The sequence below is a fragment of the Humulus lupulus genome, chromosome 4 (genome assembly GCF_963169125.1).
Source record: "Humulus lupulus chromosome 4, drHumLupu1.1, whole genome shotgun sequence".
In the NCBI taxonomy this organism is placed as follows: Eukaryota; Viridiplantae; Streptophyta; class Magnoliopsida; order Rosales; family Cannabaceae; genus Humulus; species Humulus lupulus.
This window is the reverse complement of record NC_084796.1, coordinates 94,122,886-94,139,519: the sequence shown is the minus strand read 5'-3', so window position 1 is coordinate 94,139,519 and position 16,634 is coordinate 94,122,886. Positions and strand designations below refer to the sequence as shown.

Here is a 16,634-nt window from a genome sequence, read left to right as displayed (position 1 = left end):
ACCGAGGCACCGACAGCCCCATGACAGTCATTAGGGGAAAACGGGTTAGGAGGCTTAGGCGGGAGATTTCCCTCCATAAACTCCAACTCCATCTACAAATCTAAAAGGGTCACCCTAAGGTTCGTGTAACGCCCTGGATAACCAAGACCGTTACACTGTGTGTTTAAAATAGTGCAAGACTTGCTAATCAAGTCATTTAAACAAAATGTGAATCCAACGTCATCAACGGATTAGGAATAAAAGATTTTGGTCACAAATAGGCTATTTTCATTAAAAATGACAGTTTAATACATGGAAACTCAAAATAGGGTTTAGATGGCTTAGTTACAGCAAATTCCAAAAGTTATAAATAATTCAAGCCACTCTAATGGCAAAATACACATTTTAGGTTTCCGTCCCTGTACAATTCCTCGACCATGGTGGCCGAGCAGCTGACAATGTACACCTCCCCCCAGAGCTCTCTAACTCATGGTTGATTCATCATACCCTTGCCTTTACCTGCACCACGTAGCACCCGTGAGCCGAGGCCCAGCAAGAAAGCATGATATCATAGTAAGATCAACATCAATAACCAAATATTCCACAACGCATAACCAGGAATTCGACAATTCGTAACATTTATCCAATCAGCGATAACACTCAACAAATTAACAATTTGTCATCCAGAAAATCAACAAATCATATCCATAACACAATATTCACATTCATAATCAACAGTTTATCACATCCATCAAATAATATTCAGGGTTGGCGCCCTTAGGTCGCACCCTCTATATAACCCAATGTCTTCGGCTCACTTAGGCCGCCCCCAGTGTTATACCCACTGAATCCAGCCAGCTTAACCGAGCTCAGTGATAAATAAGCTGCCTCAGCTAACAGTGGCTGAGCCGCGCCCTGTGCGCAAATATTGATTCCGACACCCTTAGGCTGGTTATCACATGTCCCATGGCATAATACCATCTCATGACATCATATACAAATATAGGGAGCTCTTAGTCCCATCATGTTCAAATGGTTAATCACATTCACATAACAATGCATACAAACATAGGGAACACTTAGTCCCAACCTAACCACATAACCAGGTGCAACTTTCTTACCTTTAGATTCCGCTAGCTCGTTCAATTGATCCTCAAGCACGATCCTGTCTGAACCTTAGCGTGCACCTAGTCACAGCCATAGATCAGAATCACCACCAAACTTCAAATCCAAAACCTAGCCTCGGGACCAATCCCGAGCCCCCAGGAAGCCCTAATTCCACCAAACGGGGTGGTGGAATCAAACCCCGAGCCCCCGGGCAAAAATCCTAAGGAAAAACTCAAAAACCCCTTTCTGGAAACAGGGTAGCGCTACAACGCTCTAAGGAGGGCGCTATGGCGCTACAAACAGAACCAAAATGCCCAAAAATCCCAAGCCTAGCGCTGTAGCGCCCAAAGGCTAGCGCTACAACGCTAGTCACAGACCAGCAACACTCTGTTTTCCCTTCTTCGATTTTCCTCGAACCAAAACCCCTTGGAACCCTTCCAACCCTCAACCACACACCAAATTGAGTCTACCATCACCTATATCTCACCCCATACAACTCAATAACACAAGACTTAACCACATGCATCATCAAACTAGAAAAACAAACATTGAACCCAAGAACTGAAAGATTCAACCAGAAACTCAGAAACTTAGAACATCAAAGCGAGAACTTGTTACCTTCTATGGAGGATTTCGACCTTAAGTTATCCCTAGCATCCAACCAGCCTCAACCCCTTCAACTCCTCAAGTTCATATCCCTTTATTCCATTCAAAACTCAAGCTTAGAAACCATCTCATTAAAACTCAGAAAAACACATCAGGAAACCTTGAAACTTACCTCAATTTATTGGCTAAACCCTGCTAGTTCTTCTAGCTTCACCAAGGTCTTTAGCCCTAAGCGCCATCCTGAGCTTGCTCTAGAATTCCAGCTCCAAAACTCACAAAGAATGGTGAAGAGATGACCCAGCCGAAAGAGAGAGAGTAGTAGCTCTAAGTGTTCTGTTTTTCTCTCCTTCCTTCTTCTTTAATTTTTCTTAAGCTTCTGAGTCTATCTACAACTTCCACTAAAGTTATAAAGCAGAATATAACCTATCCTTTAGTAATCCAAATGACCACCTTGCCCTCCCAATAATAACTAAACCTTTAAATCACTCTAGGGGCATTTTGGTCATTACCCCAATTCCCGCTAATTCCTTTAGTGTCTTTAATATTTACCGCTTACTTTCCAATACCCAACTAATCACCAATTATATTTCTCAATATCAAATTGTCTCCAATATATTCTCCAAATTCCTAGATACATCCCCAAGCTCACCCCGAGTCGGGTATAAATCCTCGTTGTGACTTTCCCGCTAAACTGCTTGTTAGGATCGCCTCGAGTCACAAGTTGCGAACATATCCACATAATAATGTGGTCTCTACATTAGCCTACCAATATACACACAAGTATGCAATTACGCTCTCAATGAGCCAAATTACCAAAATACGTTCACAACAGAGTATATAACCACATGCATGCCTTTATCATCATATAATAATATGACCCACGCAATCATGCATATAATCATATAATAGCACAATAAATCAATTATAGTCCTTCCGGCCTCCTAATCAAGGTCCTAAACCTTATTAGGAAATTTGGGTCGTTACAGTTCGCTACATGGTTGTTAAGGTCAAGGGGGAAAGGTACTCCGTATCCCCTCAACACCGAGTCTATTTCTCTCTCTACCACCCAAATTTTACGCCTAAGTTCAGCCATATGCCCAAGATGACGAATGCGGGCCTGCCATAAGGTGTCGTAGTCCTGGTGAGGATTGTCCTCAGAGGACTCCGAGTCTGAAGACAAGTCAACAAACTCGACCCCCAGAGGAGCATCGAATGAACCTTCACATGCCATGAGACCTTGTCCCGAAAGCAAAAAGGGCTCACGTATAAATGAGAGGATTGCTACAAAACACAAAGGAATGGGCTCAAATCCTCTAGTTACAAACGCTCTAAATAACCCACTACGGGGTATGAATAAGGGCATGCAGCTGGGTTAACTCACGACAAACTCAGGCCAAAATACCCCCTCCCGAGTGGTGCTAATTTGGACCCAATAAACATAAGGGGGAAAGAAAGTATACCTCAAGCAAGTAAAATTGGGTATTGTCGTGGTCAAAAGGAGGTCGGGGGCCGAAAGCACCGTCACATTCAAATAGAGGCAAGTGGTTGAAAGTACGCGTCTGCAAAAACAAAGGAAAAATGTGTTTTAGTCCTCAAATGCCTGCATGGATATAGACATACAAGAAATGAACTCAAATATATATAAAAAAAAAGAAAGGAAAAGATTACAAAAATGAGGTTGTGGGGGATTGAACCCCTCACCTCTCGAAAGGAGCAAGGATCCCAAAACCACTAAGTTGAAGAGGTAAGGTGTAAATAATAGGCTAAACATGAAGGCCTATTTATAAGAATAAAAAAGGAGAGTCTACCAGAGCACCTAAAGGCCCCTTCCTAGACTGGGGGCAAGTGTGGATGCTCAAAATTTCATGCTTGTAAAAGACCCAAAGTACATGCTTAGGCCCATGAACGTCTAAACATGTGGTTCAGCCATGATGACCCTCGAGCCACCATCGTGTCACGATTTCCTACTCTCGGCGCCCCCAGCGAGGCCACGTCTCACGCAGGAGCGTCTCGCGAGGCCCTTGCCTCGCGCCTCCTCTCGATGCACCCCACCTCGCCTCACCTAGATGAGAGTCCGAAGGGTTGTGTCTGGGCGTACGTCGCGTACAATAGCTCCATGCACCAGCATGTGTTGCCTCATACGCCCACCAACAGCCTCACGAGACCTCAGCGTCTTGCACCCCTGGCCCTTGACAGATGGCCTTGCGAGATTTCAGTGTCTCGCTCCCCTAGCCCTCGACAGATGGCCTCGTGAGATGTCAGCGTCTCTTGCCCCTGGGCCTCGACAGATGGCATCGCGAGACCTCAGCGTCTCGTCGCACCTCTAGCCCACGCACCAGCGCGCCAATGGCCTCGCGCCCTTGTCCCTCGGCAGACGGCCTCGCGAGACCCCAGTGTCTTGCGTCTTTGGCCCGTGCACCAGCGCGCCAATGGCCTCGCACCCCTGGCCCTCGCCAGATGGCCATGGGAGACCCCAACGTCTTGCACCTCTAGCCCGTGCCGCGCGCACCAGCGCACCAATGTCGCGCGCGTGGCCCTCGGTCTCGCGAAGCGCCACCAGCTGCACTACGGTCTTGTGAGACATCACGCCTTTGCACCAGGTACCTCATGCTGCCAGCCGCACCAAAGGACCTCGCGACTCCACCTCCCACACGGTCCTTCCTCTGGTGCCTTGTTGCAGTATATCTCCCATGATAACCCATATAAGCTCCAACACCCACAGTTTAAGAAAGCAGGATACATGATAAGTATAAGTAAACCCTCGAGTGACTCAAAAGAGATTATACGGATATGAAGGACGTACAGAGGTAGGACTCTGAATGCCCTAGGGTACTGACCCTAAAGACCACGCCAGACAAGTAGTGGTCGTACAAGTGAGGTGCCTGTTGTGGTCCTCACCAGCACATCTCTGACACTAATACTGGATGAATAGTGGAGACATCCCCACGGAATCTGACCATGTACTAGAGCCAACACCACTACCCTTGAGACCACTCTCCTGATAGTGTACTTATGTACCATATGATTCCCCGGACCACAATGTATCAGGGGCCATTAGAGCCCACTATAAAAGGAATCCCACTTCCACATGGAAGGGGTTTGGAAAAAACACTGTAGCATCATACCATAAGAAATACAAGTTCTTTTCACCATTTTCTTTCTGCAACTATTCTCTAAGTTTCTGTTTAGATTTTTGAAGTTTTTCATCGATAAGCTCTATACTTTAATTTTTCTAACTTAACTTCGTTGATGAGTTCTCATCGTCAACAGCCTTGAACAAGCCAAAGGAGCCTGGCCAGAAATACTTTCGGAGGTCCTATGGTCACATCGAGCATCGACTCGAACAGTAACAGGCCATACACTATTCTCTTTGGCATTTGGGTATGAAGCCATGTTGCCAGTAGAACTCACTCCTCCATCGCATAGACGAGAGACATACGATCAAGGTCTTTGGAAACTTATACAGGATCTTTATTTATTTTCATGTAGATCTAATATTAAACAAGTTAATATGAGACAACCTAAAACATGTTTCTAAAATTGAATTCAAAGAGAAATAATGATAAGAATACTTACATTATATACAACAGAATGAATGAGTCCTTCCTTTAGTTTCTCTAACCCTTGTATCCTTTCTGTCGCAGAGTATTACCGAGAAATTGAACCGATCTTCAATTTTCTTCACAACCTTCCAAAGTATCCTTAGAATCACCTAGACTAGAGTGGGAAATTCTCACCACATGAGATAGATACAGATAGAAGAAGAGAAAATAAAAATAAGGTTTAGAAAAGGACTTATGTTTAGAGAGAATTTAAAACCAATCAGAAACTTGTGTTTCCACTTGTGACTTGACTTGTGTTTTCAACTATCTCTTAACATTCCTTTTATAGACTCAATTAGGTCATTTATTTAATTAAAAAATCAATAAAATAATAGCCAACTAACAGCCCTAGGTCGAAATTATCATGGGCTTTAGGCCCGTGAAATTTCCCATTTGATTATAAGCCCGTTGGACTTAAAATCAATGCCTATCTTATTTTCTATTGATTTAATTAATTAAATAATTATTTAAATCCTTTATCAAATTAATTATTTATAATTTGAACCTTGATTTAAACTTATTTATTAATTTAGATACCAATTTATCTCAATTAATAAATCTGCTCTAATTTCTCTTTTCTTCTCTAAATTACATAAATCTGTGAAACTATCCAAAATTGACCTAGTCAACTTTGATAATTCTATTTGATAATTCTAATTGATAATTAAATCAATTAATTGAGATGATCTAGATGATTTTATCCAAGGTACAGTGGGGACCATGGGCCTATGAAATCAAGCTCCAATAAGTTATCATAAATCTAATAAATAATTTTACTAACTTATTAATTCCTCGTGACTCCGCTAAAGACTTAGAATTGCACTCTTGAATTCATAGAATGCTCTATAACAAATATAGATACGTTATTAATTATCCATTGTTACAACCATAATTGTCACTCAATCCTCTATAGACGGTCTACAATGAGATGGGACTAAAATACCATTTTACCCCTCATTGTATTTTATCATTAAAACACTTAGTTCCTTGTAAATGATATTTCAATAAACTAATATTAATTACTGAAATGAGATCTCTATCATTTAGCACCTTGAACCAAACTAAAAGGAAACCATCATTTCACTTCTTCATCAGAAGCCATAGATGTTCATATCTATGATTAACACTCCCACTCAATTATACTACCGAGTTCCCAAGATGTAAGTATGGGTTAGTCTGTAGGGTAAGCTGATAACGAACAAGTCAAAGAACTCAAATAATACAATCAGTTAGAATACTAACCACTCATAATTGAGATTGAATTGACCTATGGTCAACTATATGATATGACTAGAATAGATAATAGCGGAATGTTTACTTATCCTATCACCTGTCAATATCGGTTCAGTCTGATGTAACAAATACATCCGATCTTATCTACTTTGCTAATGTTCTGGAAAGAACATAACAATACAATGTGTAAGTAGATCATATCGTAAATTGGCAAGTCAGTGTAAATCCTGTGCACTGACTAATCTTAGGACTAACTTATTTTGAACATATAATCATATTTATATTCCAATGTGATTACGTCACTATAAATACGATTAGCTATATGCTCGGGATTTAATAGAAGATTATATTAAACAAATAATCATGACAATAAAGTATGTGAGAAAAGTGATCGACCAAGTCAAAAAATGATTTCGACACTACAACAATTTTGAGTATATATTACAGTAAAAAATAGCACTTATTAAAAAACGTTATTAATACACGTTTAATTTTTTTTCACAGCCAATTTAGGCGCCAATTAAAAAAGAAAGAAGCGCCTAATGAAAATTTTGTCTAACCCATTTGCCTCCTCTGCCCCTCTCTTTCAGACTCCACTATCTTTCCTTCTCTCACTCTCTCTCACACTATGTCTCTAATCCATTCAGCCGCTGGATCACCACGATCTGTACGATTCTTGATGCTCCTTCTCCCTCACACGATTTTTGCTGCTCAGTCTCCCCCTTCTCCCTCATGCAAGTCTTGCTGCTCCTTCTCCTTCACGGCATTTCTCCTGCTGGAAGCAAAAACCAGGCAAGAGCACTCTAACCTCGTTTGTCTATGTGAGGTATTTTTTTAATTTAAGATTGCAATTTAATATCAGATAATCACTGATTCGAAAGCTCGCTTGTAATGACGCTATCGAAATCGGACCTCCCAGCGATATACTCGTTCTTGACCGATTCATTGAGTGGCGACGAAATCGTCCGCAAGCCAGCTTTTGCTAGGCCCAGCTTTTGCTAGGCTCTCTCTCAGTGCGAGGCTAGGCCCAGCTTTTGCTCTTGTCTCATGGTGAGTACTCTCTCTCTTTTCTTTTTAATCCAAGAAGGGACTAAAACAACTTGCTTGGCCATCACTGAACAACCTCTTTCGTCCAGTGTGGTATTGCTGCCAACGGTCAAAAACCAAAAACCCTAACTCGGTGTTGGTGATTGCGTTTTGAGCCACGAACGAGGGGAGATACTATACAGTGGATTGCGGAAACCCTATTATTTGGGGGAACCGAAGCTTTTCGAATTGAAGTTTTACGCAATGTAAGTTTCAAGCTTGATTCTTTCTATCGTTCATATTTTGGTTAAATTTTCTTCTGTAATTCAGTTACATTTATAAAGAGAGAATGCAGTTTTTTTTATTGGAATTCATAGTTTGATTATCATCTAGGAATAGAGATACGAATTTGACACTTTTCTTTTTGACTGAAAATTATGATTTTTAAATCGTATAAGCAAATGGCTGTTGATATCATGGGTTGTTTCTGATCTGTGGGATCAATTTGGATTTGTTTAGGGGAGCTGTTAAGTTGGAACTTCGTTGTCCCCAAACTGTTGAGGGAATTTCTGCCGACCCTGAACCTGATTGGAGTTTCAATGCTCTTTTAACATAGCTTAATGCATTGGAAACAAAACTTAGTAGCTCTTCCAAAGTCCCTTTTAACAGAGCTTAATGCATTGGAAACAAAAACAGAGAATATGTCTCTTTTCTCACATACACTATACATGTATAGATATGATATGAGATATGGTTCTTCATATCAAGGGACTAGAAATGTTGTGCATGCATTGTTACTAAAATACACTTTTTGACGGAAGTGTGTAGAATTTTATTCTGTTGAGTATATAGAAATCATGTGGGGAGTTTATATATTGTTCACTAGTCATTTCATTAAATGGTTTATGTATAAAACTGCATCCTAAGAAGCAACTAGAATGAGGGGTAAAGTGGTAAAATAATAGAATATAGGTAATAGAGGGGTATGTGGGTAACTGTAGTATGTAGGGAAAAATATAAATATTGTATTACACTTGTTTCAAAAAGTTCTCACCCCTTTTCTGGAGAAAGAAAAATTGCAGGTCTCACTTTTCTTGCTCTTTCACTCTTTTCTCTCCAACCAAACTGCCCATTTTACTCTTTATGTCTGCTTTTCCCTTTACTTCCTCTTTACCAACTGTTGGATAAAAAAATATATCCCATAAACTAGTACATACTTTTTTTTAGCAATTTACATATGCAGTGTAATCCTTGGCACTTAATTTCCTATTCTTTCTGAAATGAGAAAACTTGCTTTGTTTTTACTGTGATGTTTCTACCTTGGCTAACCCCTATCTGGGACTAAGGGCAAACTATTCCTTATATATATATATATGCCACTTGAGGCTAACTCAAGTTGTAAGTGACTGCTTGTGTGAGTGGTGTGAGGTTCAAATTCTTGTAAATGCCTCTTATATACATGTATATATACATATATATATCTTGAATTATATTGTGAGGCTTGATATTGTGCATCCAACTGACTGCTTGAGAGCATCCAAGTTTACTTTTTGTGACTTTGTCTTGTAAGTTCTTTATAAGTTCATTTCATGGTTAGAGCCTATAGCATCACAAAATTTTTTCTACAAATAATTCAGTCTTCCTAACTTCCCATCTCAGCCATAAAGCTTGATTAACAGATCTGTAGAAGGAAGCTGGTTTGGGGCTTGGGGACTGGAAAAAATGCTGTGGGATTTAATCATCTTTAAGAAAATACGCTCTGTACTTGGAGGAGATATTAGATTTATGCTCTGTGGTGGAGCTCCTTTATCTGCGGATTCTCAACGCTTCATCAATATCTGCATGGGGTAATTATTTCATATTCTTGAGATTTACAATAATTGAATTTGAGGTTTAACCTTGTTATTTAATACAATTAAAAGGTTAAATTATTGGATTGCAAACTCTACTAGATTAGTGTGTCCACATGTGAAGTTATATGTCATACTTATATGCACACAATCACTCGTCCAAATTCATTTAGATGCTAATACGTCCATATTTAGTTCCATGCTAGACTAACTATGCACTGTGAAATTCTTGCAATGGGTCGTGTTATTTTTCATTTCATGTGTATCTATTGCTTATTATTGCATACTTTTCTTTTTGGTTGATTATGCTTAAATAGGGCTCCTATTGGCCAAGGATATGGCTTGATAGAAACTTTTGCTGGAGCTGCTTTTTCTGAGGCAGATGACACAGCAGTGGGCCGTGTAGGGCCACCCCTTCCTTGTTGCTACATTAAGGTATATTAAGAGTTGATCATTTATGCGTTAATTTCATCTAATATAAATATTCAATTGATTGCTTTTTGACATAGTGGTTATATAATATTTTGTATTGATTGCTTTTAGCCAAGTCTTAATGAGAAATTAAAATGCATGTAGCAACATGCTTTTAGATCGATTTAAAAGGAATGATTACTTTTTTCTTATTATTTTTAAAATAGATTCTCATCAAAACATCCTTGTTGGAAACTCTGGCCTCAATTTCAGGCAGTGGCTGCATAACCATGTCATTATCAGACAAAGAATCTTCGACAGTACATAGGAGAGATTTCTTCATCAAAATGACTGGTTTATGGTTTTCGGTTTTCATTTCTTGTTGTTCCTCTAGTGTCTTTACTCGTTCTTTCAGATGTTTTACATAATTGATGGCATCTCCCAGAACAGAAGTCCTGTCCATCTGTTAAGAGTTTACCATCATTTACAAATTTGAGAAATATTAATGGCTTTACATATATACAATGTAGTATTGAGATCCCATAAAAAGAAACTTATAGGATTATATAGTCATATATAGTCAATTATTTTTTGAAAGGTCAAGTTTCTGCAGCCTTTGGCAGTCAACAATATTTGGAGTTATGCTTCCATTAAAATTGTTTTCTGATAAATTAAGCACTGAGAGTTGTGTGAGGTTTCATAAGGATGAGGGGATTTCTCCTGATAATGCATTCCCAATCAACAGTAGCATTTGCAAGAGCCTTAGCTTCCCCAAAGAAGTCGGAATGACACCTTCGAGAAGATTATTTTCCATGGTTAAAGATTAATGTAACTGTTACAATCTTTAACTTGTTCTTGTGTAATTTCTGTTGATTTTTTTTTATGCAATCAGGTCAAGTAGCACATCTTTAACATGTAAAACTTTACTTATCAAATCCTCTGTAACAATAAGATGTCCTTTAATTGTTGTGTATGGTATCTCTTTCTGTTGCAGTTCACTTGAAGATGGAGCTGCAAAATCTGAAACAGAGGAAAGCCAGTCACAAACAGTTCCTCACGATGCCGAGGCTATTCCAGTTGCTAAGCCAGTGAGCATAAGTGCAACTATTTCCACTGTCTTGGCAAGTGCTGGGAATACTTTGGAGGGGTCTGTGGCAGAACTTGTGTTGAGTCCTCTTCGACTTGCATTTGAGACAAAGAACTTGAAAATCTTAGAATCTGCTTTGGATTGTCTTCATGTATGTATTTGTCATGTTTTTTATTTTCATGCTCTGAATTTTATAGGTTAGCATTGTGTTTAAAATTTTCCATTTGGCTCTTGATATCAGTTCTCCTGTGCGAAAGATTGAGGAGATTGATAGATGGGAAGTGAATTGATAATTCATTTGAACAAAAAGAACACTTAATCTTACTTTACTGTGTGCCCGTGCAGCTGGCCTGGTGGTTATTTCTTACCTCTAAATCAGACCCGACCTTCCTGTTTTACACTTCTACAACAGATTGCTTTGTTGACACACTCTTTAGCTCTTTTGCTAGTATTTAACGTCTATCTTTTTTCTTTTTACCAGTATGAAGTGAACGGCAAAGTGGCTGATTCAATGCTTGTTAATACCATATTGATGCTGGTGTATGTTACTAAGTTTTTTTTGGTGGGAAGCTGGATACTGGAGCACAATGGATATTGCACATGATTGAGGTTCTACATCCTTTTATTTTAACTTTCCATCCTTGTTATCCATTATTTTATTAAACATCATTTTGGCAATAATCTTCTGGATGGTTTGATATTTTGGAACATGTACAAATTTAGATGTCTTATTATTTTTTTGAATGCATACTAAGCATAACTTATATTTATGAATTAAGTGAGATAGAAATAAGATAACTCGTCTTCTATGAAGTCATCATCATTAAAGTCTCTTACTTTCGTTACCATTCGAAGATTATAGTTACTTCCCCTTTAACCTTTTCCATCTATTGCTGTATTTGATCCCAATTACTTGGATTGGCTACCATGACGTTGCAAATTCTTGGCCTTAATTTTAGCAGATAAATTGTTTCTACTACCTAATTTTTCACTGTGATTAGAAGAGACCAAATAATTATTAAACAAATGTTCTTGTAGTGCTGAATTTATCTATTGCTTCTTTCCCGTTCTTTTGGTTTGTTCATACTTTCTCTCATTTGGATCATTGTACCTATCATTTTGACAGCTGGTTTTTATATTTGCTGGGGATGCCTTGTATGGGTGCCTTCTATATATACTTCTCCTGGCATGTACCTGGTCAATCATCCCGTACACCTTGGAACTCAGGTATAAAGTTTTCTATTCTAAGTTTATTTGGTCAATAAAATGTAATATTACTGCTTTCGTTCAGGAACAGTTCCAAAATGTTTTTCAACCTTTTCAAAATGTGAACACTTTTCTGCATTACTAGAGAGTAGGAAACTATAGCAATGGCTATGTAGATACCTTGGTGGGATTCAAACTTTAGACCTTATGGAAGCAAACCACATGTCTTCCCATTTGAGCTAACTCCCCTTGGTATGCACCAGTAATATTATTATTAGCTTGTAAAAGCTGTATATTGGCAATTTGATTCTAGATTTGAGTTAAAAGCTACAAATCTATTCTACCAGCCAAATGCAAAAGTTGAATGCTTGTAACTTTGTTTGTAAGCTGCCAAGCCCATGAGATGAGCGTAGACTTGATTTTTTTTGCAACCAACCATACTTTCTTTTCTGTCCTATTTCCCCATTGTCCCTGTTAAATTAATTCTTAATTTTAGTTGTCTACTTTGCTTTGTCACAGTTGGCACTCTACATCCTAGTAGCAGGCATTCTTTGCATATACATCAACTACGACTGTGATAGGCAAAGGCAAGAGTTTCGCAGAACAAATGGCAAAGCTTTGGTTTGGGGTAAAGCTCCATCAAAGGTATATGGTTCTCTGAAACTCGTTATTTGGTTCTCATTATACATACAATTTTCTGTATATCTGCTGCTAAATCCTGCATAATTCTTCCCTTTCTGTTTCACAGATAACTGCCACTTACACTACCACAACTGGGGAAACAAAAAGCAGCATTCTTTTAACTTCGGGATGGTACGTTTTCAGGCTCTGCCATGTAAATCTGAACTAACTGGATTTTTTTTTCTTCTTGGTTATGAATGCGGGGGGTACATAACCAAGAAGAAATATTAGCTGATCCAAGTGAGTAATTTTAGCTGATCCATGTAAATATAACTGCCACTTGTGCAATATTAGCTTTCATTCATAACCACTATGTCCCAGAAATATTAGCTGCATTTTTCTGGACTGTTCCAGCTCTTTTTAACCACGTAACTTACCTTACGAGTGCTACTAGTTTATTTGCTTGTATGGGAGAAACAAACTCTGATCATGTTAGTGGTTTCTGGTCCAACAGGTGTAGACAATTTACAAACCGATGCCAGTGTAGGGAAAAATAAATAAGTAGACGAAATGAATAATGGTTTGCGCGTTTTCATACAGATAAAGGCATAAAATCTTGACATGTGATTGTTATTGTAGGTATGGAAAATACTGGAAATCGTACTGCGAGAAGGTTCGGTACAGGGTCATCCCCGGAATTTACTGAGAAAATGTTGCACAAGTGTTTGTTCTATGTTGAGAATGGCATGTATATTCAGCCTTTCCAAATTAAATGATGGCAGGCTGGTATCATGTTGTTGTTATTGTTGTTTTTGTAATGGTCAACTTTATGGATGTTGTATTTCTCTCATCTTCAATGACCAAAAACTTTTCTTGTTTAGGAAAATTACTATAAAGTTTTGTTTCTATTTTTCATTTTTGAAGTAAAAATTGTTCAAGATTATAAAACTTTATTATGTTATGTTTTCAAACTTAAGTTAGAACTAAGATTTCATGAAGTAGACACATTTATGGTTTGAATTAGTTATTGTTTAATGTAATACTTATGGTTTATCAATCTATTGAGAATTACATTTTATGATTAATTTTGAATTTTTTTTATCAAAATACAATAATGAAAATCTTTTAATTAAAAAAAAACCATATAAGTATACTTATCAAAATAAAATTTAAAATTTTATTACTATATGTTATGATTTAAAAGCATATTATAAGCGTAAAAAATCGTTATGGTTTATATAATATAACAAACTAAAAATGTTATTAAAATAATCAAATGTAACAGTTGAAAAGTGTTATGAAAAAAATACAAGATTAAATTTCAAATTTATAATCAAAAACTCTATCTAAATGTTATTATTTGAATATTATAGCATCTAAAAATGTGTTATTGAATAGTTTAAGATAACACCGAACATAACATTAAAAAAATGTTATAGAAAAGACTGGACTTTTAATAACATGGGCTACGTTAGCATTTTCAGAAGTGCTATCAATAGTCCCAGATAGCACTTTTTAAGTGTTATGAATACTGTTTTTTCTTGTAGTGCGATTCTTTTATTGATAATAAATGAGATTACACAGAAATTGGACTTTAATTAGGGCATAAAACCCCAACACAAGGGAGGAACCATCAACTAATAGAAGAGCCACTCGATTTAATCAAAGAAAGACGAGAAAAGGCAAGTCTCAGAGTAGCAGCATACCAGCAAAATGTGGCCAGATACTTCAACTCCAGGGTGAAAGATCGAAAAATTCCAAGTTGGAGACTTAGTACTTAGGAGGGTGTTCCTAAACACTAAGGACACTGTAGCAGGGGTACTAGGTCCTAATTGGGAAGGGCCATACCTTGTGGAGGAGGTGATCCCACCAGGGACATACAAGAGAGCTCGACTGAATGGAGAACTAATAAAAAACTACTAGAATGGTAAACACCTCCACCGATACTATCATTGAAGCTGTTCAATGGCGACACAAATTTTAATTTGCAAATGTATTATTTTCGAATTATCTATGTAACAACCATTGTGTTTACAATGAATGAATGAATTTAATTTCTTAAGTTTTGCTTAATTCTATAAATTTCATTCAACGAGAGACTGCTCACTTTCAACCTGTCAATCCCATCGGATCATGTTCGATTCTAGTCCTTGAGGGACTTACTGACCCATAAGATCCAAACAAGAGACGGGTCCGAGGAACTAGGGGTTAACCCTATTTTTGTCGCTTAGGTCGGCCGTGGTGGTCAAGCGATCGCATATGTACACATTGCTACCTAAGCTCTCCACTCAAGGCTGGGTGAGCTTTTCTTTCCCTTTACCTGCACCACATAGCACTCGTGAGCCAAGGCTCAGCAAGAAAACTCATTACTGCATGTATTCAATATCAACAGATGATTATGATAATCATACTGGGTCTTGCAGCCCAATCAGATAAGTGACTATTAGGATCGTCTCGAGCCATATGCTGCAAATATATCCACATAATAATGTGGTCTCAACAATTTATCACACATAATTACATTTGTGCCCTCAACGGGCTAAATAACAAACATGCCCTTAAAAGCTACACAGGGCCCACATGCATATTTAATACTCATAAACATATTTAATCATTTTCACATGATCATAACATCAGGCATGCCACATAATCATGCATTTTATCATTAATTTACATAAATACTAATTATGCCCTCCCGACACACTAATCAAGGCCCTTAAGCCTTATTTGGGTCGTTATAACTATCCCCTCCTTATAACAATTTCGTCCTCGAAATTTATTCGAACACATCAGGTAATAAATCCCATACTTCTAACCATAATTCTAGAGCCCAAATCTTTACCTTTTATCTTTAAATAACACTCTTGCTAGAGTGACAAATCTTGCTCCATAAGGTCTCATCTTATGACTATAATTTTATTAACCCTTCCTTGCACAACAACTCTGTTGAAACCCCAGGGTCTACTTATCTCATCAACGGTCATTTTTTCGTCTTGTCATAAATGCCAGTATTACTCATAAGCCATCACCCATACCAGGGCAAGGTTAGCTTGTAGGCCCTTGGCCTAAACCTTGGTACGATCCCAGAACTCTTATTAAATCGGGAGCCAAAACTCCCATTTCCTCCCCAGAATATCATACTCTTTCCTGTCTACAATACTTGGAGAAATACAGATCTCTCATCCTGGAACTTCGTGTTTCAAAGTTTACAACTTGCAAACTCTTATATCCTTTCAAATAGGCAGATACTTCTGCCTTAAGAATTCCAGCAACTCCATTGGTTTTCCCCTCGAACCAATACTGAACCATAATACCCATTGCCTTTCATTTCTTTACTTAGAACCAGTACCTCTTGCTTTCTATCTCACCATATATTACGCCGTGTCACCATAGTTGTAATCCAACATCCATCAATGTGACTATTTCATTAAGGGATTATACTTTCTATAATATCCCAAACACTTGCACATTAAATGCATAATTCTTTAGAACAACCATTAATTCTTCAAATTGCCATTCTATCTGTAAACAACTACTAATTTTAGGTTCCAACCTTATTCCCTTGATTCTCTAATTACTTTCTAGAACTTGGAAACTTAAAGAATCTCAACCTGGCACTATCAATTTTCATGTCACGTCACCTGTTCACACGAACCAAAATGTGTTAACTCAATCTGCTGAGATGCAACCTTCCATGTCCAATTATTTTACTTGTAGTATAATACGGTTCACTCTTACAATCCACCCCTATCCCATTTTACCTTTCAATATGTAAATTTTAAACCTTATCATCCATTTAAACTTCTTGACTATCATATAATTAAGAAGGTAGTACTATGTTCATTTGGGATCTCCATCTCCACACTAGATTCCATCGGATCACTCATTCGATCTTCATATCTTAAC

General features: G+C 38.0%; 1 protein-coding gene across 4 annotated transcripts; it reads left to right on the top strand.

Annotated features, from left to right (window-relative positions):
* Positions 1–7,804: 7,804 nt before the first annotated feature.
* Positions 7,805–13,614, top strand: LOC133830644 (7-dehydrocholesterol reductase-like). 4 transcript variants are annotated; one of them, XR_009892154.1, is made up of 9 exons: positions 7,805–7,819; positions 9,213–9,400; positions 9,721–9,838; positions 10,809–11,052; positions 11,383–11,510; positions 12,028–12,128; positions 12,627–12,752; positions 12,856–12,920; positions 13,368–13,614. XR_009892154.1 is itself a non-coding variant. In XM_062260659.1 (7 exons), exons 4-7 carry the CDS (start codon positions 12,090–12,092, stop codon positions 13,432–13,434), a joined length of 297 nt encoding a protein of 98 aa, XP_062116643.1. In that variant the 5' UTR covers positions 10,589–10,642; positions 10,809–11,052; positions 11,383–11,510; positions 12,028–12,089; the 3' UTR covers positions 13,435–13,614. The 4 variants fall into 4 exon arrangements, 3 of the variants coding, with proteins under 3 accessions (XP_062116644.1, XP_062116645.1, XP_062116643.1); XM_062260659.1 differs by lacking the exons at positions 7,805–7,819; positions 9,213–9,400; positions 9,721–9,838 and adding an exon at positions 10,589–10,642; XM_062260660.1 differs by lacking the exons at positions 7,805–7,819; positions 10,809–11,052; positions 11,383–11,510; ... (2 more) ...; positions 12,856–12,920; positions 13,368–13,614 and adding an exon at positions 10,088–10,545 and having other exon boundaries at positions 9,042–9,400.
* The last annotated feature ends 3,020 nt before the right edge of the window (positions 13,615–16,634 follow it).

Bases quoted from the DNA above. Each gene is read 5' to 3' on its own strand.
- LOC133830644 (XM_062260659.1), top strand. From the start codon at position 12,090: ATGTACCTGGTCAATCATCCCGTACACCTTGGAACTCAG. The intron at 12,753-12,855 runs GTATATGGTTCT...TCTGTTTCACAG, and splicing joins GGGGTAAAGCTCCATCAAAG to ATAACTGCCACTTACACTAC. The intron at 12,921-13,367 runs GTACGTTTTCAG...TTGTTATTGTAG, and splicing joins ATTCTTTTAACTTCGGGATG to GTATGGAAAATACTGGAAAT.